The sequence below is a fragment of the Vigna umbellata genome, chromosome 11, assembly GCF_029865625.1.
Source record: "Vigna umbellata cultivar VRB3 chromosome 11, Vumbellata_1.0, whole genome shotgun sequence".
Taxonomy (NCBI): Eukaryota; Viridiplantae; Streptophyta; class Magnoliopsida; order Fabales; family Fabaceae; genus Vigna; species Vigna umbellata.
The window spans coordinates 2,823,157-2,849,524 of NC_142175.1; the positions used below are offsets into that span (position 1 = coordinate 2,823,157).

At 32.8% G+C, this 26,368-nt stretch overlaps 2 protein-coding genes across 2 annotated transcripts; both read left to right on the plus strand.

The window, feature by feature from the left end:
• The first annotated feature begins 1,707 nt into the window (after positions 1–1,707).
• On the plus strand, positions 1,708–3,666 carry LOC148190763 (PKS-NRPS hybrid synthetase cheA-like). Its single transcript, XM_088102108.1, has 3 exons — positions 1,708–3,005; positions 3,078–3,162; positions 3,436–3,666. Exons 1-3 carry the CDS (start codon positions 1,708–1,710, stop codon positions 3,664–3,666), a joined length of 1,614 nt encoding a protein of 537 aa, XP_087958234.1.
• Positions 3,667–23,175: 19,509 nt separating this feature from the next.
• LOC124843155 (uncharacterized) lies at positions 23,176–26,010 on the plus strand. The gene is made up of 3 exons (XM_088101581.1): positions 23,176–23,555; positions 23,885–24,211; positions 25,584–26,010. Exons 1-3 carry the CDS (start codon positions 23,489–23,491, stop codon positions 25,727–25,729), a joined length of 540 nt encoding a protein of 179 aa, XP_087957707.1. The 5' UTR covers positions 23,176–23,488; the 3' UTR covers positions 25,730–26,010.
• Positions 26,011–26,368: the final 358 nt, after the last annotated feature.

Here is a 26,368-nt window from a genome sequence, read left to right on the forward strand (position 1 = left end):
CTAACGCGCGTACGCCTGTTTTTCAGTTGGTACATTTTAGCAATGTGTACCGGATTTTAGTAGACAAAAATACCCTTATATATCATGGATTCTGAGTTTTAAGGTTAAGGGTATTTTAATAATTTTCATTCTCAAAACTTAAAAAAAAAATAAAAAGAAACCCCGCAAACCCTTACTCACATCTCTCATTCCTCTCAATCCTTTCTCTTTCATCTCTCTCACTCCAACCTTTTCTCTGTCATCCCTAATGTAGCCCCAATTGAAATTGCCTTTAAACAATTTGTCTTTCTAAAGAGTTGAGTCATTGACATATTCACCTAGGTTCATTCAAGATCTCTTCAATTTCACCATCTTCACTAATTTCTCTAATTTCATCATCTGCATATGTTGAATCATCATCTCTAAAAAAACCCTCAAGGCCAATTACCAATTCTTTCGGATGTCATTATGCTTGTGAAAATTAGATAAAATTAGATAAGACAAAAATTATAAAATAAAAACTCATTATAAAATCATTTTTTGTAAGAAATTGTTTAACAACAAGTATTTCTGATTTTTTCCAGGTCAATTACCAATTCCTTTATGCTTGTGAAAATTGGATAAAATTAGATAAGACAAAAATTATAAGATCAAAATTCATTATAAAATCATTTTTTTGTAAGATTGTTTAATGACAAGTGTTTCTGATTTTTTCAATTGGAGCTACAGTAGGGTGTTTCTGATTTTTTCAATTGGGGCTAAGTAGGGATGACAGAGAAAAGATTGGAGTGAGAAAGATGAAAGAGAAAGGGTTGAGAGGAATGAGAGAGGTGAGTTAAGGGTTTGGGGGGTTTCTTTTTTTTTTTTTTTTTAAGTTTTGAGAATGAAAATTATTAAAATACCCTTAACCTTAAAACTCAGAATCCATGATATATAAGGGTATTTTTGTCTACTAAAATCCGGTACACATTGCTAAAATGTACCAACTGAAAAACAGACATACGCACGTTAGCAAACCCCTATATATATATATATATATATATATATCCTATCTTATTTAGTAACTATTTTATTTAGTAACATTGCTTGTTATTCAGCTGATCATATATTTTCCATAGGAAAAAACTGAGTTATCTATTTGAAAGGATTAGCATTTATTTAAAAAATTGAAGATGGAACAATATATAATATATTAGATTTTCATAAGATATTTGACAGCCATTCATTTATTTATATAATTTTTAGTTATTTTATATATTATATTATTATTTTATTATTTTATAATTATATTTAAGTATATGTATAATTTTTATGAATTTATAATATAATTAGATAATATGTAATTTTTAAAAAATAATTGTTACGAATTTTTCATAATTTTGCATGTTGTTTTATGAATATTATTTAAGTAGGTTTGTTTTATATAAAAATTGAATAAAACTAGTTAACTTTATTTTTATAATTATTATTTGTTGTTAATATAAAAAATTCATTTTAAATATTTAATTTTTATAAGTTTTAGATATCAAAATTGTTATGAAAATTTTTAATAATTTTTTATATAGTTTTAAGTTTATTTAACTTGGTGTTTGATTTAAGTTAGATTATATTGTTCATAAATTTATAATTGTATAATTATTGTATTAGTTTTTGATTTTATATAATATAATTATAAATTATAAATTTATTGTTTTATTTTTTTATTTTTTATAGGTGATTATAATTTAAATGGACGAATATCATTATGGGATGGATTCTGAAATAAATTGTACCATGCTATCAGGATTTTCATCATTTATAAATGAGGTTGCTGAGGAAGATCTGACGAATAATTTCACAACAAATGAAATTTTTTCTTCTCGTGAAAACTTAATTGAATGGGTAAAAGGGATTGCATATGATCTAGGATTTGTTATGGTGACTATAAGATCCGATAAAGCTACCGATCAACCTAAGAGGAAGACGTTTGTGTTGCTAGGATGTGAAAGAGGCGGAAAATATAGAAAATACAAACCCGACCAACCTAGTGCATATGGCACCCGAAAATGTGAGTGTCCTTTCCAATTAAGGGGCAAACCATCTGGTAATGGCGGTGGGTGGGTATTACAAGTGATATGTGGATACCATAACCACGATTTAGCAAAAACTTTAGTGGGGCATCCTTATGTTGGTAGGTTAAATCCCACTGAACAAGCAGTACTTGTTGATATGACTAAAACCCAAGTAACACCAGCAAATATTTTGTTGACTCTGAAACAAAATAATGAGCATAATGTAACTACAATAAAACAAGTTTACACAGCAAGGTATACATATAAACGCTCATTGAGAGGGTCGAGAACTAAGCTGCAACAATTGATGATGATGTTGGATCGGGATAATTACATACATTGGAGTAGATGTGCGGAGGATTCTGAAGTTGTTAGTGACCTCTTTTGGACACATCCTGATGCAATCAAGTTATTGAATGCATTTAATGTTGTTTTGTTAATGGATTCAACTTACAAAACAAATAAATATCGGTTGTCATTGTTAGCGATTGTTGGTATGACATCTACTGGGTTAACCTACTCAGTCGCATTTGCATTCTTATCAAGTGAGCTTCAAAATAATTTCACTTGGGCTCTTCAAAAGCTTAGAGGTTTATTTTTGACATCTGATACTGGTCCACAAGTCATTGTCAGCGATAGAGACTTGTCTTTGATGAATTCCATCGGCAATGTCTTTCCTCAGTCATATCAGTTGTTATGTCGCTTCCATATTTCAAAAAATGTCAAAGCGAAGTGCAAAATGTTACTTGATTGTAAGGAAGCATGGGATGTCATAATGGAAGAATGGGAGAACGTCATGGATTGTGAAGATGAATCTATGTTTTGGGACTGTGTGAATCACTTTGAATGCACCTGTCGTTCATGCCCTTTATTATTTGAATATGTGAATAATACTTGGATTATTCCATACAATACTTACTTTGTGAAGGCATGGACAAACAAAGTTATGCATTTAGGGAATACAACAACGAACATGTATGTTTTAATGTTATATTAGTTTACACTGTATTTGAATATTTGATAATATTGTTGATTTATTTTTGTTAGGGTTGAGTCTGCTCATTGGAACTTAAAGAAAGTATTGGGAAACAGTATGGGAGATCTTTGTTCTTGTTGGGATGCCATTCATAATGTAATTGTGTTGTAACATAATAAGATCAAAGCGTCATTCAAAATTAGTTTGAATCTTATGAGTGAAGCTTATAAAGGCATAAAATACAAAAAACTTGTTGGACGAGTATCCAGATATGCTTTAGGACTAATAGCTAAAGAATTAGAACGAGTAAATCTTATAGGTCTCGATATGGGAAGATGTGGATGCATACTTAGACGGACGTACGGTGTCCCCTATGCCTGTGAATTAGCACGTTATGCCCCTGGTATGATTCCTTTGGGTGAATTTCAGGTGATGTGGACAAGATTGTCTATTTCAGATATTGTATCGAATGAATCACAGCCAGAGTTATCCATACAACATGAGCTGACTATGGTTGAAGAAAAATTTAAGGAGGTTGAGATTGGAGGTAAAGTGATAATTAAACAAAAGTTACTTGACATTGTTTGTCCTGCAATGACATCTATGATACCTCCATTGCATAAAGTTAAGATGAAGGGTGCACAAAAGAAAAAACTTTAGAGAACAGAGAGGTCTACAAAGCGTGATCCCTCATATTTTGAGCATGTAGACACATTTCAATCAACAATTGAATCTTCGTCTGCAAAACTATAAAAGCTAATTCAATTTGAAGTAGATCGTCTTTCACGAACATGCCTGTCACGAACATTCCTGGCAGCTATCCTGGTAGGTGAGTACTCTTCAACGGCTGCGTCAGCTAAATCCAGTAGCTCCCGTGCATGAGTGTATCCTATCATCCCCTCGGGAATTTCCCTACAAGAGAGAATTTGTTGTAACCTTTTACCAAATGTCCTTACTACACCCTGCATTATAACGATGACACATAATTATATAAACAATCACAACAAAATTATATAATATAAATAATGTAGGTAAAACATACCAGCAAACCAGACTATAAAGCCGATCTACGACGCTGCGGCACTTCATCAGGAATGTCACGTCGGAGTCTGGGAGCAAGACTCGGTCGGTCGTCATCAGCTGCACAAATAATGTAAGGATGAGATATGATCCTAAACCAACGAAGGTAACCATCAACACAATCAGATGGGAATCTGCTGACGGACACACCCCTAACAACATGATCACGATAGTGCAACCACACATCATCGGTCGCCAGTATGTCCGCATCTACAACAACGGGTGGGTCTCGAGGGATGGACTGTTGAAATCCAAACTGCCTCAAAACACGCTCAGGCAAATGTCAACATAATGTCTCATCGATCCTGATCCATCCCGAGAACATACAAACATCGTAAAAAGGACGACTCTCTCGATGTGACTCATAAGGGTACCAGATGACTGAATCATATGTAAGCGCATCCAAGTGTACCCTGACCTCTAAGAGGGTGGAACCCTGCCTCGGTGACTCCCACTTTGCAGCACGAGGTCTGTCTTCCATGTACGAAGACACCATACTCCTTCTTCCCAATGTAGGGAAGTGCTCATATATCCAACTCTACAAAACAAAAAATTATACATTTATTTCATAATCGACATCGAAAAATTTCAATCAAATCAAATTGTAAACTAAATTTCTACCTATAACAAAGTCAAATAACCTGTCATCTGTCTGGTCGAAGCCAAGCTGGCATCTCCTCGCTGGTCATATAGGTATGCTAGTGCAGGAACGCCCCAAGCATATCGGTCACATGTGTGTACGTCTCTAAAGAGCAAAAGATAAGACACGCGAATGGATGTGGCAGTCTTATCAGCAAATATACTGCATCCAACTAGATGCAACAAGTATGCCCGGGCAGCGTACTCCCACTGCTGCTGTTCACAGTGCTCAGCGTAGATGTCTCGAAGCCAGCTCAATCTGACTTTCACACCGTGAGCTGCAGTTAACTCAGCACTAGCTCTCCTGTCATCCACGCCTAAAAGCTCCACAATGGCGCGTCTACTGTCTTCAAAATCTACTTCCTCTAAATGATAGAACTGCCCTAAAACTGGGAGGTGCAGCAACGATGACACATCATCTAAAGTCAAAGTCATCTCGCCCACGGGGAGATGGGAACTGCTAGTCTCTGTAAGACCCTTGAAAATATTTGTAATTCAGATACTAGATTAAAAAAAAATAGTAAAAAGTGAATAGTAAAAAGTAAATAAAAAAAATTAATTTGTGGAAGGGATAAGTATTCCACGTTGTCTTGAGTCATAAGAGATCAGAATTCATCAAATTGTGAATAAAAAATTATTTTTGTAATAGTAAAATGAATAGAAAAATGAATAGTAAATTTTTTTTTGCTATAAATAGCCAAGGGGGGGAGGCTGAAAATTTACACCAAAAACTTAGAAAATTTTTGAGAGAAGAGAGTTGGAGAATTTCTAGTTGCAAAGGGGACATTCTGGAAGTTTTCGGGGAACAAGGAGATTAAGTCTGTAATAGAGGTAAGGGAAGCTACTCTTGAATCTTGAGTATATAATACTTTGCTTTTGTCTAATCCTAAATCTTGAATATGGAGTATTTTATTTCTGTATGATCTTGAATTTTGAATGAGAACATGTTTCTGTTATGAGACCAAGTTTGATAGTTGTAAAACGTGATATTGATTATGTTATGCTAATTGTACGTTATTGTTACTTAGAACATTTATTTGTTTCTTTTGTATTTTTGGAAGGACGAGAAGTTGTCTAACCGGCTCTGCCAGATTCAACTTCTTGTTTCCCCAGAGCTTTTATTGTTTCTTTTTCTCTTTATATTGTATTTTTGGAAGGACGAGAAGTTGACTAACAGGCTCTGCCAGATTCAACTTCTTGTTTCCCCAGACCTTTTATTTCTTATTTATATTGTATTTTTGGAAGGATGAGAAGTTGTCTAACCGGCTCTGCCAGATTCAACTTCTTGTTTCCCTAGAAATTTTATTGTTTTATCTATTTTTTTTATTGCATCTTTCTGGAAGGATGGGAAGTTGTCTAACCGGCTCTGCCAGATTCAACTTCTTGTTTCCCCTGAATTTTTATATTAAGATTATTTTGATGGTAGGGGGGCTAATCCTTTCTTACATATGATATTTATACATATTATGATCATGAATATGAGTTATGAACATGTTAAAATTTTGGTAATGGTAGTTATCTATTCACTTGTATAAATTTAGTTTTCATGATTATAACTTTTCTTATTTTTGAGTTACTATGGTAAAACATTCCTTTTAATTGTTTTTACCGTTGGATTTTAGCTAAAATTTTAATATATGAATCCTAAGACCTATTTCTTCACTTTGACCGTTCGGATCATTAATTAAGAGTTTGTACTTGGAGAAATAAGTTCTGCATGTTTGAGTAAATTAATTACCCCTGCTATTGTGTTACTGAGTCCTCTCGGTAAAATATAGATTCTGTTCTATTTGACCGTTAGATCAACCTGAAAATTTGATATATGATTCCTAAGATATATTACTATAATTTGACCGTTCGGATTTGTAATTAGAAGTCTATGTGTTGAGAAATAAATTTCAAAATTTTGAAAAGTATGATGAACACTATATTTTTGTTCTTAAGTTATCATGGTAAAAACTTCATATATATTTCATTTATCGTTACATTGAGCCCAAACTTTAATATGTAGTTCCTAAGATATGTTGATGTATTTTGGCTGATCTATGACCTTTGATTGGTGAAAATATGTTGAGTTATACTCGTTATGGGAAAAATGAGTTTATAATATGAAGTATGATATCTGACAATATGTTTAATTTATTGACACCAAAACGGGTTATTGTCAATTTATTATTAAAGAATGAACATGATTGAGTTAGGTGGATAAGAGGGTATGAATTGTTGATTTTATGAAATGTTGGAGTGGATATAAGAAATCATTACTTATGAAATGATGTTTACTACTGGGAGTAGTATGTTCGGTTTATACCATGAGAGCTTGATATGAGCAAAGTAATACCCGAGTTTTATGAAAGCAGGCAGAAAGTGGTCTGACCATAAGGCTTTGACATAAACATATGATTCGTAAGTTTTATGAAAGCAGGCAGAAAGTGGTCTGACCATAAGGCTTTGACATAAACATATGATTCGTAAGTTTTATAGAAGCAGGTAGAGAGAGGTCTGACCATAAGGCTTCAGAAAGTAATACATAGTATACAGGTAAGGCTTAAGGAAGCAGGCAGAGAGAGGTCTGACTATAAGGCTTCAGAAAGTAAGACATAGTATACAAGTAAGGCTTAAGGAAGCAAGCAGAGAGCGGTCTGACCATAAGGCTTCGTGAGTAAGCATGGTATACTTGTAAGGTTTATGAAAATGAGAAAGATGATTTTGAAGAAGTTAAGAAAAAAAATGAATTAATGACATCAGGATAATGGTATTTATAAATTGCAGAAATACATGATTGAAACATTTATATTATAAGTAAGTCTAATGATTGTATGATATGGTTGTCTTACCCTTATTTGTTTGTGCTATGATCATATAACTCATGTTATATGTGAGCAGATAATGTTGCAGATGCGGTTGAAAAAGCTTAGAGATGATGAAAGAGATGCGGGGAAAAACTTTCAGGGATTTTTGTAAAAAGAATAAATTTGCATTGGAAAAATATGTTGTGTAAGACTTATAAGTTTAATTTCAAATTTATGTTAAGTGGTGAAGACTATATTGTTTAAAGTTTGTAAGTTTGGAATTGTACTTTGGAAGAATTGAAATAAAGTTTGATTGTTTATATTAGATATCAAATTAATTTAGTCTTTACTACCAGTAATACCCTTTAAATTATTTGGGGTGTTACAGTCTCGAAATGAAATATCCCTACAAATGCCAGCAGTAGACCCCTATCGACATAGTCATATGACATGCCCACCAAAGACATCAAACCAGAACCATTAACGATGTCTCTAATGCCCTCGTGGCAAGATCCTAATCTGTTTAACTTCTTCCCATGGTAGATCAACTTGATCTCCTCCCGTTCCTAAACAATAATATTTAGTATAAAATTATTTCAACTAAACAATATTCATTAAAATTAAAGTTTTCCACTTACCCAATCCTGCCATATCGCATAAGCAACATAGTGAATGTAATGTGTCAATACTGAAGCGCCAGGAAATCCACCTTCAGCAACATCCTCATAATCCTGAACTGCATCCTCGTGAAACCTCACATCTCCATGGTCCTCAACATGAATATCAGACTCAACTACTCCACGTCTTCTACGAGCAGAAGCTGTAGGTGCCTTTCACCCTGTGACGAACTCTCTCCGCGATGTGAAGAGGAACCTCCTCGAGTACGAGCCATGTCTATTCTAAATTTCTTTATTAACAATAATATTATAATAATTAAAAAAAATTCAATAGTAAAAAATATTAAATTATTCAAAATAATTTATTTCAAATAAAATCAATTTAACTAATTCATTATAAAATTAAATAATATATTATTACAAACAAAATAACTTAAATCTCTAACAAAATTATAAATATTTCAAATAATTACAAAAAGTAATTAAAACATTTTTAACTAACTGTAAAAATCTAATATTTCACAAAAAAAAATAACAAATCTTCTAACTATAAAAAAAATTAATTCAAATCTTGATGTAAATAAAAAATTAATTCAATCAAAACAATTTTATTAAAATAAAAATCAAATAACTATAAATTAAAAAATTATAACAGGGAGTTTAAAATAATTAGAACAGAACATTTAAAAAAATTAAAACACGAATTTTGAAGTTATTATAACAGAATATTTAAAATAATTAAAACAGAAAATATAAAATAATTCAAACAAATAATATAAAATAAATAAAACAGAGAAATTAAAAAATTTAAATTTATTTAATTAAAAATTTTATTTAAATTTATTTAATTTTAAAAATTTATTTACACAGTGCACCTCTCCATTCTTTTTTATCTTTCTGTAAAATTTTAATTTCTGATTTTACTTTCTTCAACATCCAACCATTTCATTAAATTTCATTAATGATTTCCACCAACCCCATCACTTCCAAGAAAATCAAATTATTCTTCATTTTCTTCTCTCCTGTCTTTAAAACAAAATTAATTAACTATAATTAAATTAATAAAAATTATTTGATTAAATAAAATAAAATTAATTTAGATACAACTACGTAACAAATTAAAATTAAAACACTTAATTTAAATAGTATCTATAGACTAATTTAAAAAGTAATTAATTAATAAATTAAAAAAAAATTAAAAGAAACTGTGATCCCCTGCTAAAAGAATTTGACAGAAAGGAAGCCACATATTTGAAAAGGCCGGTCTCTTGGACAGGTTTCAATACCTTTCTTGATAGCAAGCTTTGCTTTCTCCTCTGTGCTTAAACTTGGACTACCATCTTTTCGCCTCCTGATCTCTGCCACCCACTTGATAAATTGTTCAGACTTGGATGGTAGTGATGAGTGTTGGGAAAAAACTTTAAAGGCTAGAAGGAAGTGTTTAAGATTGGGAGAGGTTGGAAGATTTTGAGAGAAGAGGAAATGCTTGTATTGAGTGCTTCTAAACTTTTTTTGGCTTTTTTTCAAATGATACAATCATCCCCTATTTATACTAATGGCACCTTCTTAACCAATGGTTAGGATCTTGCCACCACAACATTCATCTAAGGGTTATAATTTATTCTTTAGAACTTTCTAAAACATTCCTATAATTCTAAACTTATCTAGAGACATCTTATGGATAAGCATCTCTAGATATTTTTGTGGAACATTCTAGAATCCTTCTAGATAGGATTTTCTAGAATGCTATTTGGGCCATTCCTAATATTGGGCTTTTATCTTTTAGGCCCAACATACAAAATCAATTTATATTCCAACAATGAGACTATAATTGAAACAACCTGATGAACGTGTGTTTGCAGCTCAGAGTATAAAGCAATTCAGGTTCCCACGAGGCCTTGATACAAGCAAGAATCCTTCTAGTAGCCTCGTCAACATAATTCATACCTTCCCAGAGAATTTTAAGAGGGATCCAATGGGGAGGATACTTAAATCGTGCAACATCCAAAACAAGTGTCATGTCCTTTCCAACGTGATATCCACGTCCGTTGGCTTTGACGAATATTGATATTCGTGAACGAATATCCACATCCGTGGAAGAAAGAAACGCTCCTTACGAACATTGCACCATCACTGCACCACCAACACATCACCAAGGCACCAAAATGGAGAAGAAAGAAGGAAGGAACTCGAAACGGAAATGGAGAATGGTAAGAGAAGAAATAGATATGGAGGAGAGAAAGAGAGAAAGTGAGAAAGTAAGAAAGTGAAGGTGGAGATAAGGGTGAGGCTACGACTTTCTTTGAGTGAAAATGTTTAGAGTAATTAGGATTTTGACATAAAAGTAAAAAAAGAGTAGATGTTAAAAGTAAAAAGAATAATTTTGAAACTAAAAAAAATTGAAGAGGTATAAGAAATACTGTGGTGAAGGGAGCAACTCTCAAAAAATAAAAGCAAGAGGAATAAAAACCCAAGTTTTGTTTTTAGACTGGTTCAAGAGGGTTCCCTCCACCATCACACACTCCTCCCTACACACTCTCATTACTTTTTTACCCTTCAATAATACTTAAACGGATGTCAATATTAGATTTTTAAACATACATCAACGTTGTATACGGATATCGACTTCCGTATGGATATCGACTTCGGTATGATATGATATCGACATTCGTCGTCGTAACCCTTCTCTCATCATCGCTGGTCACAAACTGATGTAGTTTCATCAACTTCAGAGCCCTAAGACCCCTCACTGAGCCGTGCTTTGTAGCAACAATGGAGGGATTTTGGAACTTAAAGGATCTGGCACACACCCCATCATAAAATTTGAGGAAAAATACACAGTATGATGCAAGAAACATCAAAGGCTATCTCAGTCCTGAAAACTCTATCGATGATTTTGAAATTACTAAGGCATCAAACGGGCGCAAAATTTGACCGTTGAAATTCACAATTTTGTTGTCTCCTCTCTTTCACTTCTTCCAAACTCAAAGTTTCTTTTTTCTAAATTTCACAATGCAGAAATTCAGGAAACCAGAATCTACCGACGTTGCTTTGACGGAGCGCCGAAATTGGGGTAATATCTTCAAATCTTTGGTTCAGATGGTGCGCAACCAACAAAACTAGCTTCAATCATTCGCTAGCCACAAGTTTCTCGAAGACCGTCTTCGGATGCGGCACGAAGGGTGGATCTCCGATGTTCGCTTTCACAAGGATCAAATTAGTCTTCTTTAAGGGTGTGTTCTTTTGAAAGAATTTGGGGGAGATGATTTGGGAGAGATGATTTGAATGGATTTGAGTGGATTTGAGGGTAATTTTTTTGTTGTTTTTTTGAGTGGATTTGTGCTTAATTGAGAGTGGATTTGGAAGTAAAGTTTGTGAGAATTAGTGTAGGATTTGATTGATGTGATAGATTTAAAAAATTAGTTTAATTGGTATAAATTAAAGATTACCAAAATGCCCCTAGTTATAAAAGTAATATAAAATGTTATTTATTAATGTTATATTTAATTATAAAAATGTTTATAAAGAGAAAAAAATTATAAATAATTTTTAAAATTATAAAAATTATAATGTAGTAAAATAAATTTATTTTTAAATGTAGTATTTGTTTGTAACATATTTTTTTGTTTTGTTTTTATAATAAAATGTTTCTTTTTTTTTTCATAAAAATAACTTAGCTTTTATATTTATAATAATTTATTTCTGTCCAAATAAATAGAATCAAAAAATATTTCTTAAAGTAACTTTGTAATATAAAGAGCATTTTATTATTTTTATTTGAATTTTTAAAAAATGAAGATTTATCCCATAAAATTTGAATTAAAAACCTATAATTAAGAAAGAAAATTTATCCCCCCACACATCCCCAACCTCCTGCCGCCACCCCACCCCCCCCTTCAACTTCCATCACCAATACATCCGCAGTAATACTCAAGAAAATTTATCCCACATCCCCAACCTCCCGCCACCTCCCCCACCCCCTAACTTCCATCACCACTGCATCTGCATCTCTGTAATACTCACCACTGCATCTGCATCTCTGTAATACTCATTCACCAGAAAAATATTCCTCAACCGCCGTACCCTCCCACCACCCAGAACTCCCTCCCCTCCCCGCCTACAAACCCCACACACCCAGCCCGAAACCCGATCCACATGCAGTAAGTAGCTGCCGGGACTCCCTCCAATTCATCCGCCTCCGACGAAGACGACGAATCCGACAGCGGAACCTGTAACAGATCGTGCTCGCTCCGGTGAAGATCGTCTCCGGTGATAGGGAACCGGAGGACTGCCGCGCCCGAATCGCGTCCGCCGGCGATGCTGCTCCCTTGCGTACTTGGTATCTTGTGGTTGAAAATGGGGAAAAACGCGTCGTCGAAACAGGCTTCCAGTTTCAACGTAATACCCCTCCAAGTAACCAAAACAACGAAGTTCTGTAATCGGTTACCACGTAGACGTAACCGATTACAGAAATGCTCACATTCCTTCACACCACTGTAACCGATAAACCAAAGGCTGTAACCGGTTACGGCTGAGACTGGCACTGTTCATCATCTTCTCAAACACGCGGTGGTGCTCCTCCCGCCTCCCTGCCGCAAGTGGAGGTCCACCACGGAAACGGCGAGATGACGGCTAAGCTCCAGGAGGTCGATTTGTTGGCAAAAATTGTGGCGAGAAACAACAACATCGCGGCGGCAGATTTGGCAGAACCAGGACGAGGAAGAGAGACGTGGACAGAGAATAATGTGCAGACAGTTTAGAGGGCACATATGTCATTTGTGAACAAATCAGCGCAAATCTCCTCTTGATAGCGAGATAAAAAAAAGAGCTTCATCCCGCAAATGATCGCTTTTCTTCGCTCACAAATCAGCGCAAACGAACAGCTTGTGCCTCGCAAATCATCGCTCTCTTTTCTTCATAAACAGTGTTTCACCTTCAAGCGAACAGAGGCTAAGGGCTCCGCTAAAGTTTAAAAAAATAACTTTTTTTATGTGTTTTTATGACCACTATTTCTTTAGTTGAATGAGATTTTGGCATTTGAGGAAAAGAAACGGTCTCCGGAGGAAGCAATGATCGACATAAAAATTCAATGAAAAAGATTAAGTGAACAAAATTCGAAAAAAAATAATAGAAAAAAGAAAAAGGAGAGGTCGCATGCATCTTTTGGCATCGAAACGAAGACAGAGACAGCAGAAGTTGGAATTGCAATTTGCTTTGGTTGTTGCTAAGGTCAAAGAGGGCTTATAGGGTTAGAAAAAGATAGAAGTGAAGGGGTGTAGGAAGATTTAGGATTTTAAAAAAAATAAATAAAGTTAAATAATAAAAGTTAAATTAACCTAAGGTATTTTTAGAACAAAAAAAAATAGTGAGGAGGTGTAAGAAGCACCTAGGGTGGTGGAGAAAGCATGAAGCACTTAGAGTGGTGGAGAAAGCAACTCTCCTGGTTCAAATATGCACACCCAAACCACACAAATAAACACACACAAATAAGCACACAGCACAGTATCACTAAACCGAACACAATTCACTCATTACATATCTATTTAATATCTACTTAAGTTATCTTATTTTTCTTATTTTACATTTTACACATTTTTAACTTAAATCAATTAATTTTCATCCCATATAAAATATATACACGACACCTTTATCTCACCATACTAAGTTCTGGCTAATTAAACATAATATTTTTTGTACTGTACAGTACCCTGGGTACCATACGGTCTCCTATGCAGAACCAGAACATCAAGCCATTCCAACCTGGTCGACCGTCTAAGTCGACCATCAGGCCAATCAACCATCAGCCATACAGTACCTAGGGTGTTGAACGGTCTTCTGCACACAACCATGTCGGCCGTCTAGGACGACCACCTTAGCTGACCAGCCGAACCAACCAACCATCAGGCCAACCAGCTTGGCCGAGCACATGGTTTGGTTACTAACGATAATAGCTCATTAAAACCCCCAATGGAGATTAAGGTATGATTGGGCCATCATCAGGCCCACAAAAGGTAAAAGTCCATTACAACTGGTATAAATAAAGGTCCAGGTATGATTTCTGGACAGGTTGCATAATACATGCTCTACTTGCTATAATAATCGTTCAGACACTTTACTGACTTGAGCGTCGGAGTGCCTTTGACAGGTGTCCGCCCGCCCGACTTGGGGAACAAAGAGAACAAATACTACAACTGGGATACGAAGAAGAGGAGAGAGCCCGTTCGGTCTTCGCCAGCACGTCCAGTCCTCAACAAACAGGTAACCGTGCGGTCTTCCACAACTTGGAGCGCTTAAAGTATTTACGTGGCCCGTCCAGTCTTCAACGTCCGTTCGGTCATCAAGGTATTCCCTGTTTTCGGCACAACATGGAGTGTTTTGAGCGTAAGACATCCCCAAACCTTATACCTGAAACACTTTTATAATTTATTTAAAAAAAGAGACAAAACTCTCATTCAAATTAAATATCCAATAATGTCTACCATCATACTCTTACAAATTATAATTTAAAAGGCTAACAAGAAAAATATACAACCCATATATATTATTTACATTTGTTATTTACTACAACAACACTTGATCTCCTTTTATCGCATCATATATATGCTTTGAATAGTGAAATTTCACACTTTCTCTCTTGCTTGGTTAGCGGCTGATTGGCTCATCAGCCATTTACATCTCAATTAAAAGAAAAATTCAGCAACACAACCCACCAAGTAAAATTCTGAAAAACAGTTTTGCACCATAAAAATATATAGCCAAACATTACCACTTAAACCATCAAAAACAGATTTCATTATTCACCAAACAACCACAATTTTTCCAGCAACTAATTCAAATAATTTATCATAAAGCATGCTAAAACAACCCCTAAAATCACTGCACCAAAGACCGATTTTTCCAAACAACATCATGACTCAAAACAACAAGTTTCAAGCATCAATTCATTCTAATTTAATTGTACTATATTTTCCAGAATTAAAACAAAACACAAAATCAGATTTAACCATCAAATATCATTGCACCAAAACAATTTTTCCATCCCATACCATTGCACCCAAAAAAAAATTCCAAGAGGTGGCTTTACTAAAGGTTTCATGCGTCAGCCTTTTAAAATTTTACCAACTTTTTAATTCAACAAAACTGCACTTATAGTGTGCTAAAACATAATTAGAAGATGCCATAATAATTTATGCATTGACCAGCAAGGCATCCACCCCATATTAGGCCAAAACCCATCATCTAAAAGCAAGCATAGCCTCAAAAATTCTACACGTACTAATAAATCTCTCACGGCGCACTCTCTTCTGTTTTTCTTTTTTCCCTCCTAGGTTTTCACTCTTAGCAATAATTAAAACTCATCGTAGCCTCTCCCTAAGACTATTACCTCTCCACTCCTAATAAAATTCAGATAACATGATTTCAAGCCTGATTGATTCTGACCCTAGTTTCCTTTCCTAGCTTAAGCACGTTATCACCATATTTCCTCTTTCCTTTTTGACTCTCAATCACTATAAAACTAAAAATTTTGATAGGTCTATGATTGATACGTTAATGGAGCACTCATAAGTCCTAACCTAGGTTCGAACCCCCTCACTTCAAATGCTAAGCAAAAATCTAAACCATCAACCTATAACGTTTCTTTTGGCTATAACATGAACCACAATGATAAATCATATCCATACATCACACGACAATAACATGTTAAAAAATAAAATACGACAGTTTAGGCATCTCACTGGGATTGAACATATGACCATTGGCTTAACAAGGAGCTCGCATCGACTGAGTTATACATTACTTTTGAAAAACATACCACTTTTGTTATTAACATACATTAACCACGTTACAACATCTCTTTTATACACCTAGTTTTTCTGGGTCTTACATTTCTCTTAGGATTTTGGGTTTGCAAAGTTTAAGAGCAATTTGAGATTCTAACGTCTAATTCTCTTTAATGTTTTTAGAAACTTTGTCAGTTTGAGCATCTACGGGCTTGTGGGAGACCAAGAGAAATCCCTAAATCAGGTAAGGGAAGCTAAACCTTTAGTTATAATTTAATGAATTTTGTTGATTTTGATTATGCATTGATGTTGTGTTTGGGTAACTCATTTTGGTATGATGATTTTGTTCTTTCTAGGTGTGAGATGAAAAATCCCTAATTACATGTTTTGGAATGTGTGTTATGAAATTTTTGGGATTTCTTGAATGAATGATATTTGAGATAAATTTAATTGAATTAGAGGTTGTAATATGAAATGGGAGATGCTTGTAACTTGTATGAAGCTCAAAATTTGGATTTTGGTATATTGATACTGCCAATTGCATAATTGTGTTATTTGCAAACCAATTTGACTCTAATAATTGATTACATTTTGTTGGTAGTCAATTACCAATTGTAGAATTATTATCTATAGAAGTTTGGCTCTAGTAATCGATTACAACTTGTTGGTAATCGATTACTAGTTGCATAGTTGTATTTTTCTATTTTGATTCGTTTCAGAAAAATTACGATTCCCTCTTCATTAACCCTCATATCAAGCTGAAATTTTGACAATTGATCCTAGACACATGATTCTTCACATTGACTCCTTGCTCCATTTTGTTAGGTTTCTCTTTTTATGAAAGCAATTTTACTTAATGTGTTAACGGGTTGTTATGTCCTTGTTTGCGGTCTTGGTTTTATCTTGGAGTAAAATTATGTATTTTGGGAATGATAAATGTGTGTGATTTGAAGTGTAAAGTATGCCAATGTGATGAAATAAAATTCTATATATATTTTGTGGATAAATGTTTTGAATATATGAATGAGGAGTATCAAGTATGAAAAGTTTCAAGGAGGTTATATCATATGAAATGGTCCAAGAGGAATGTAATTAAATGTTTTAAGGGGATGTTATCAAGTCTAAGGAATGTTCTATGTGGATTCAATATTGTGTTTGAATTGTATGATTATTTAAGGTTTTGGCTTCTAAGGAAGAATTACAAATCCTTGTTAATTTAGTGTTATGCATTGACTAGGGATACGTGTTTGATAGAAGTCATCTTATACTCTACTAGACTTACAAAATCACATAGAGTGTCGTAGTCTATGTGGTGGGAGTTGAAGAAGGTTCTTATATTTGGATTAAGGATGGGACTCCTCGTTTGGCGATGTCATAGATAACCTACCTTATCTAGAGGAATTTGATTGAAGTTTGGTTAGGTCAAATGGAGCCATGGTCTTTGCCGCAATCCACTTTTATGACAAGTTTAAGGCTTCTTATGTCTAAATCAATGCATAAATCTGGATATTGAGTCTAGAAGAGTCTTCAATTGTGTGGTTTATGCCTTTACAACTGTTTGGATTACCTTATATATTAATACAACATGTTTATTTGATATATGATGTGTCTTTTGGTAAATTAGCTTACCATCTTTTATGTTTTTTTATGTGTTTCTTTGTAGTGATTGTCAATGTGGCCTGAGCAAATAGAATTACAGCAGATGGAGAGTCTAGACCATACGAAGAGTCGTGATTTAATTTGCTATAGAAGTTTGAAGCATAATGTTGGTTCCTAAAACTGCTCCAACTTATTTATGTATATTTAATAGTGTAATTGATGTTCTTTTTATAGTCGATCTTGGAGTTACACTTAGGGATGACAATAGGTCAAGTCGAGCACGATTAAGAGCATTACTCCATCCACCACCACACAGTGCTTCTTCCACCTCCTCATTCCTCTTTTGCCCTTCAATATTTAATGTGGTAAAAATTTTAACTTTCTCCAACTTCCAACCACTTCATTAATGGTTCCCACCAATATATGGATGCACCCCCACACTCCACCAATTCCACGAAAATCAAATTCCTCTTCTTTTCCTTTTTCCTCTAATTGTTCTTCTTTAAAAATAAAACAATTCAAAACAAAATCAATTAACTTCAATTAAATTAATAATAATTAATTCATTAAATAAAACAAAATTAATTTAATTATAAATACATAATTTACTTAAAATGTAATTATAATTAAAATCTAATTACTTAACTTTAAAAGTATCTAAAAATTAATATACAAATAAATAAATTAATAAACTAAAATGTATAAAAAATAAAAGAATATGTTCAGCTTTCCATGCTTTCTTTTATTTTTTTTACAAACACTTCATTTATAAATAAATAATACTACAGAAAATATTAAATTAAAATAAATGTAAAAAAACTAACAACCTAAATAAAATTAAATTAATAACTTAAAAAAAAATAAGAAAACGAAACCCTGACGCCTCATGGGAGATCCCTTGGACCTTCAACGGAAAAAAACACCCAAAACGTTGAAAGGCTTCAACGAATATAGGACATCCGTTGAGCCTTCAATGGATCTTGAGATCCATCCACGGATATTGAGATCTGTTGAAGGCTCAACGGATGTCCCATATCCGTTGCAGCCTTTGGCATTTCTCTTCTTCTTCGGTTAACACAAAACAGATGCGCATATAAAATCACTAACCTGGATTAATGACAACAACAAAGGAAGCACCAAACTCCACAACACTATGAACCCACCATGAATCAAGCAACAACACGAACCCACCACCAACCAAGCACCAACAGGAACCAAGCAAAGGAGAAGAGAACCTTAACGGAAATGGTAAATTGGAGAAAGAGGAAGATGGAAAATTGGAGAAAGAGAAAGAGGAGAATAAGAGAGGAAGAGAGAAAGTAAGAGTGTGGGGGTTGGGGGTGTGGTGTGCGGTTGAGTGAATAAGAGAGTAAAAATTAGGGTTTTAAGAAAAAGTTAAAAAAGTAAAGGGTAAAAGTAAATAAGGATATTTTTGGAATTAAAAAAAATGGGAAAGTGTAGGGAGAAATGTGTGGTGGTGGAGGAAGTAACACTCCACGAATAATGCCTATCTGTTATCCGACCCATAACAAAAAAATTCACCCGTTACCCATCAAGATACCCATTTAAAAAGTATCCGTGAATATTTTAAAACCCGCGAGTACCTATGGATATCCACAAATATTTTAAAAAATAAATTTTTAAAATAAAATTTAAATTAAATTACAAAAAACTATATAAAATATAATATAAATTAAAATTTAATTTTATTTAAATTTAACCTAATAAAATATAAATTAATTTTAAATTTAATTAAATTTAACTTAATAAAATATAAATTAAATTTTTATTTTTATTTTTTATGGGTAATGGATACCCACGGATATGGGTAGTATAATATCCGCACCCAAGCCATTTATAGGCAGGGTATTAAAATACCTGTTATCCATGGATAATAAATATTTGCATAGATCATCTATCCGTCGCGAATTTTATTTGTAGTTATCCACGAGCATAAGTATTTTTGTCATCTCTACTTACACTTTATATGTGTGTGTGTGTGTGAAGTACCTGAAAAACACTAAAAGGGGGTTGAATAATGTTAATGGAAAACTTTCGCGACCCTTCTGATATAGCACGTTGTCGAACTCTTGAAATTATTCTTTAAAAGCTTAAATGCTCGACTTGATAAATATGTATGAATGAAAGTAATATTTGACGTGCTATTTAAAATATATATAATCCAACGTTTTTTAAGAACTTCCCTTAAAAAAATGATCGTTTATCTTGGAAGATTCTTGTATATGAAAATAATTGCACAAGTGATTTTATACTGGTTCGTTCCAACTAAGCTACGTCTAGTCTCCTTCGTAGAGGATTCCATTATAATTTTCACACAATTACAAATGAGATTAGCACCACTTCTGGTACTCAGCAACCCTAGCTGAGATTTCCTTTGAGTATTCGCACCACTCTTAGTACTCAATAATCCTGATGAGGTTTCCTTTGAGTATTAGCAGCACTCTTGGTACTCAACAACCCTAGCTGAGATTTCCTTGAGTATTCGAACCACGCCTGGTACTTTGCAACCTTGCTAAGATTTCTCAACTTAAACTAAGTTCAATTGTAAGTATTTTAATTCTCTTCAGAATTGTAATCAACGATTGTTTACAAGTAGTTCAAACTATATCTCTCGCATAGAGGATTTGATTACAATATAAAGTAGTCTAAATACTCACTAGTGTTTCTCTATTTTCTCTTACAATAGTAAGCAATACAACAATGAAGTTTTTAGAGGATTTCTTTTCCCTTTCTCTATTTTCTTTTCTTCTCTTTTCTCTTTTCAGCTTAGATGTATTCTTTTTCTTGAGCTCTATGTTTTCTTCTCTTTTATTGAATGCTTGTAGGATGAATGTTTCGTTGTAAGCTTCTCACTTGACTATCTACTTAAGCTATCCTATTGATTTTCTTTTCGAAAGCTCTTGAATGCTTTTTTTAACCTTCGATATGGATGATTAGATTGTAAAAATCTCCGATGACCCATATACATTATCTTCCTTCCATGTTTTAATTGATGAGCTGCAGTGTTTTCTTCACATATAGAACATGCTTTATGACCCTTCACATTGTACTCCGACAAATTATAGTAAGCTGGAAAGTCATTAATGGTGCAAAATAACATGGCATGCGTCATGAAAGTCTGAGAAGCAAAGGCATCAAATATTTCAATCCCATTAACCCACAACAACAAAGGAGTCTCCGCATCAGTGGACATCATTTCATATACATCCGCTTGGGAAAAAGCTTCTGCGCCAACATCGCGGATCATGTCCTCTAAGTTGTCTTCTTTTGGTTGATCTTCCATGGTCGAATCGAATACATTTTCAGTTGGAGAGACAATTGGAAAGTCTATTAATTCGTCGTGCCATATCCATGTTGTGTAACTTCGTACAAAACCATCATAGATAAGATGTTCCCTAATATCGGTTGCGTTCAACTTCCTCCCATTCAAACAGTTGACATAAGAACATCTAAACTTGACTTCATCATCACTTGTACTCGCATTACGTTGCGCAAACTGTATAAATTCTTCTACCCCTCTCTCGTACTCGACACTGATGCATGGCGAATTAATCTACTGTTGATCAATATGCATATTTACTGAAATTGTTTACATAATTTCAATAATCTTGAATGATCACTTTGATCGTTTTTGTATTCAAGGTGTGACCCTATCCCATTTAAGAATATTCACTTTTTTTAGTTTATTAAACATATAAATTTTAAACAACATATCTAAAATTTCATGAAATTTTGCCAGCATTTCGCATTGGTCTTAAGGTTTCACGAAATGAAAGTGATTATAAATCACAATCACGTATGCACCCGAAGATCAATACAAAACACAACTACAAATTTTCATGAAATTTAAGACATGTATATTAAAATTTATATATATATATATATATATATATATATTAATAAACTATGAAAAAATTATTACTCTTTTTAAACTGTCCAACTGGACAATTCAAGATTCAATACTCGTAAATTAATTTTACCATCTCCTCTCTATTCATGTTTGAAACATACATTTGTTCAAAAAATTCTGAAGATAGTAAATAATTTTTGTATTGAATCTCAAACGAGAAACTAAGCCTAAATTCAAAACAACAATGTATATTCAAGCAAACAAATAATTACATATGCAACCTACAATATATACAAGCAAACAATATATTCAAGCAAAATATATATTCAAGCAAACAAATAGTTATATGTTCATATTAAAAGGAAATTTTTAAGAATAAAAACCTGGGAGCGTAAAAGCCGATAAAAAACTACAATATTTGCACAAAAACAAACAACACATTAATTAGTCTCATGATTCCTAACCTTAAACTTTATTTCATCAGCAAATCAACCAATTTAATACAATAACCATTATATAACCATTAGATCAATCTAATCAACAAATAACAATAACCAATATATCAATCTCACAACAATAAGCAGTATAGTATGGTGAAAATTACAGAATTATCTGAAGGATTATATGCCTCTGTTCACCCTAACAACCAAAGCAGTATAGTATGATAAAAATTACATAATTGCCACCGTGTTTTGATACGCTTCGATTTTTGTGAAACCGAAGCGTAATGTGGAAATTAAAATTCCCTTCTTTTACTAGTGTCTCTAGTGTCATTAGACTAGGTTTGAAGGCTAATTAATTTTAGAATGGACTATAAAGACTCTTTAATATATTGTATGATATAGGAGGTATGGAACTAGATTAACGAAAGTACTAAATTGATGTGAAACGATTACTAAAGAAAAAAAAATAACTAAACAATTAAATTTCTTGACAGTCAATTTATTTGTTATAATTTTATCTCATAAAATCTTTCATATAATAAAAGATAATTTATAGTGTGTAGTCAGTTTTAAAACAAATATTACTAATGGGAAAAGAAAAACAATAATAGTTAAGTCAAACATGATCGTTAGATTATTTGGACTTATTCTCCAATAGATCTCAAATAGATAAGTGTGCTATTAATACACATATTAGCTTATATATTATTTTTACTTAATAGGTACATCTTTAATATGAAAATTTTAATATTGCTTCGTAAAACAAGTGGTTGGAGAGAGAACAATAATAAAATCATAACTTGCAAATACAATTAAAACTTTGGCATGTTTTGTTCTTTGTTTTTTTTTTTTAGTTTTCATTGATGATTGGTTGAGGAAACTTGATTATTTCGCCTACCAATAGATTCTCCTAAGCATTAAAATCTGAGTACCCCAACTAAATTACATGACACGTGTGTGTGAGTACATAATTTTTCAGTCGTATCAATTAATATGGAACATTAATTGCATTTTCTTTTCACCGATAGATTAGCTTTTAGTTATGAGTATGTGCATAATCTTTTATGAAAATGTTTTAAATTTTCTTGTCATTTGAAAAAAACAAAAACAGCCATGTTTATTTGTTGAACATCGCTATCTATCTTAAATTCCAAATACTGAACATTTTCACTTAGTTATTGGTCAAAATTCATTCCGTTGATTTTATATTCCCTTATGTTTTCACTGGTATCCATTTTAACTTTCCAAGCAAACTGAATTTTTTTATTGTCCACACGTCTCCCACCAACGACAAATTTGTTTGCTTTCTTCTCCGAAATGTTTTGGAAGCAAAGATGCGTTGATTCACCGAAGTGGGCAACTTTTTGGTAAATGAATAAACAAATGGGGCTTGACTTCTATGCTTTAACCTTTTGAAAACTTCAAAGTTCTGGAAATTAAGACATCCAAACACGTCTTTCGTACTCGTCAATAATCATGCACTCGTATCAGCCATCGAAAGGGGAAAGGAAACAACTCAAAACACTATATATACCCTCTTAGTTTTCCAAAATCATTGTGCTCGTTTCTTCATTTTTTTTTCTCATTACAAACACAAAACCCATTTTTCTCACAAGAAAAGATACCTCTATTTGTCAAACTACACCCATTACTAAGAACCATGGCTTTCTCCAACAAATTGCCTTTGTTCCTTTTACTTTCTTCCCTCTTCATGCGTGCATCTCTGGGTGAGTACATCAATACATCATCATAATTTTCTTGTCTTGTTCAATTTTCTTAATGCTAAGTATTTTATTAAATGTGATTCATGTAATTGTGTTTCCGGAATTTAAGTGTAAACATAAGTCTTATAATAAACATTACATAATAAAGAAAACCTATAAATCCATTACTTTAAAGATTTTGGTCACAAATATATACACCTTATTGATACTGTATCTTTTACTAATACCAACTTTTCATTTATTGTCTATGTGAGAATTATTTAAGATTTATATAGTTGTTTTTACTTCTAAATGTTTTTCTCCTAACATGTATGGAATTTATGAATTGGCAGCTGAGATGGCATGTGAGGACCTTCCAAAGGAAGTGTGTGCATTCTCAGTAGCTTCATCAGGGAAGAGGTGTTTGTTGGAGACAGAGAAGGCGGCGGACGGTGGTGTCGAGTACCAGTGCCGGACGTCAGAAGTGGTGGTGGAAAGGATGGCGGACTACATAGAGACAGACCAATGTGTGGAGGCATGTGGGGTTGATAGGAACTCTGTTGGTATTTCATCTGATGCTTTCTTTGAGCCTCAGTTCACCGCCAAACTTTGCTCTTCAGAATGTTACCAAAACTGCTCCAACATTGTTGACCTTTTCTTCAACTTGGCAGCTGGAGAGGGTAAGAATTCTTCATTACTCACCATCACATATTTCTGTCCAGTGAAGCATATGTACTATAATGTTTATTTCACATCACTTTCTATGTAACTTCAAGAAAAAGTAATTTTTAAAATCATTCACTAAAACTGTGACATGATACTACTGACTAAGAAATCAATTTTTTAACAATAATGTAATCTTACAAGACATTAGAAGTAATTTTTAAATATATACGGAAAGAGTAGTATGATTAAAAAAATTGTAACATTTAAAAATTATTTTCTACTCAAAACCTTGTGGCAATGAGTTAACGGGTCTTTTCAATAATTACTTAGTTAAAAAAGTAAACAGTTTTTAAGTCTGCTGCATTAGTTTTTATTAGTTCGACTCATTTTCAAAGGTGTGGTAGAAAAAGTTATGTAAAATTGTCGTACAAGACATAGATAGAAAGTAATTAAAATAATTTCAATTTTCAAAACTTGTATGCATGATCGTAATTAACATGGTTGGTAGTCATTCGTTTTTTTAGCTTCGGTTGAAGAATTGACCCATTATAAAATTAGTGGTCGTGGTCATCATTAGGTACCATCTTAGAATAAAGAAAAAAAAAACAGTGTTGATTTTTCCTAGGTTGAACATTTCCTAACAAGTGATGCCTCTTCTTAAAGACATTCTGCGTGTTATTGCATGCGTTGTGGTTGTGATTTCTTAACTAATACAAAAACGGCACCTCAACAATGAAAAAAAAAATAATGCTCGTTACCTTTTCTAACATAGGGAAATTCTCATTCATATTATTCTGCTTTTTGTCTTGTGCTTTCACCATTCACTAAGAAAACCTTAGCATACGGAATACCCTAGACGCCTAGAAAATTTTAACTTTAAATCTAATCAAGGTATATTTTTTCTTATAAAACAAAGAAACAATAAAGTAAAAAAATGTGCTTTCTTGTTGTTGCAAAAATTTTGGAATTTTGAATAAAGACAATAGATTATATACTTAAAAGGGTCAATTTAGTTTTGTTTTTCAAAACTATTTTAAAAAATTGTGTTTCAGTTTTAAATTAAATTATAAAATATGAAAATTATGTAAAATATGTTTTCTAATAAATATATGGAGATTGTATTATAGTTTAATATGTAATTCTATTTGTCACGTAGAAAACATTTAAATATCATTTGTTGAAAAATAATGTTTTATATAACTTTTATAAAGTTTTTCAACCGAAAATTTAATAATTCAAAAATAAAAAATATATTTAATCCATGTTGAGATGATTGATTGATTTTTAGAATGATTATTTTTCTTTCTAGGTGAAATAAAAAATGTTAAAATGTGTTTGTCTTTTGTTAGAGCGATTAACTAAGGTTGTTTTGATGCTGTTATGCAGGGGTATTTTTGCCAGAACTATGTGAGAAGCAAAAGACGAACCCGCGTCGTGCCATGGTTGAGCTTGTGAGCTCAGGAGCTGCACCTGGACCTGTTTCTGATGTGTCAGAGGACATTGTGTCAGCACCTGCACCTTCTCCCCTGTAATTTATTTAGTCCGTTGAAATTCCACTTTCCTTCGCATAGATGGTGTGAATTGCAAGAGCCACTATTATTATTATTATTATTATTATTATTTATTAATATTAATATTAATATTGTGTTACTATGTTAGAAGAGGAATATGGCTTCATTTGTATGGGTCGTGTTAGGGTTATTGTAATAATAATCAAAAGTGATTTGGGCACGGTGTTGATGGGTTTACGTGATGTTGTTGTTTTGCAAGTTTCTCAAATTTTGAAATTGGATTTTGTTTATGCTCTTCGTAACTCCCCACTGATATAACGAGTGATGTTATAACAAATATTCTATCCCACATTTCTTTCCATTATTTTAAAAGTAGATCTATAATAAAATCAATCAACGTATACTGATTAAAAATTTATTAGGTCAATTAAATTATTATTTTTAATATTAATAGTATTTTAAATAATATAAGATTATAAGAAATCAATATATAAATATTTTGATTTAATATAAATAAATAATTATATGATTTAGAAAATAAAAAGTAATTAATAAAAATGACAAAATATTATATTACTAGAGTAAAATAAGACTTCAACATCTCACGTTTAACTACTTATGTAAATAAAAGTTCGATTAAGACGTCAGATTTAGACTTAT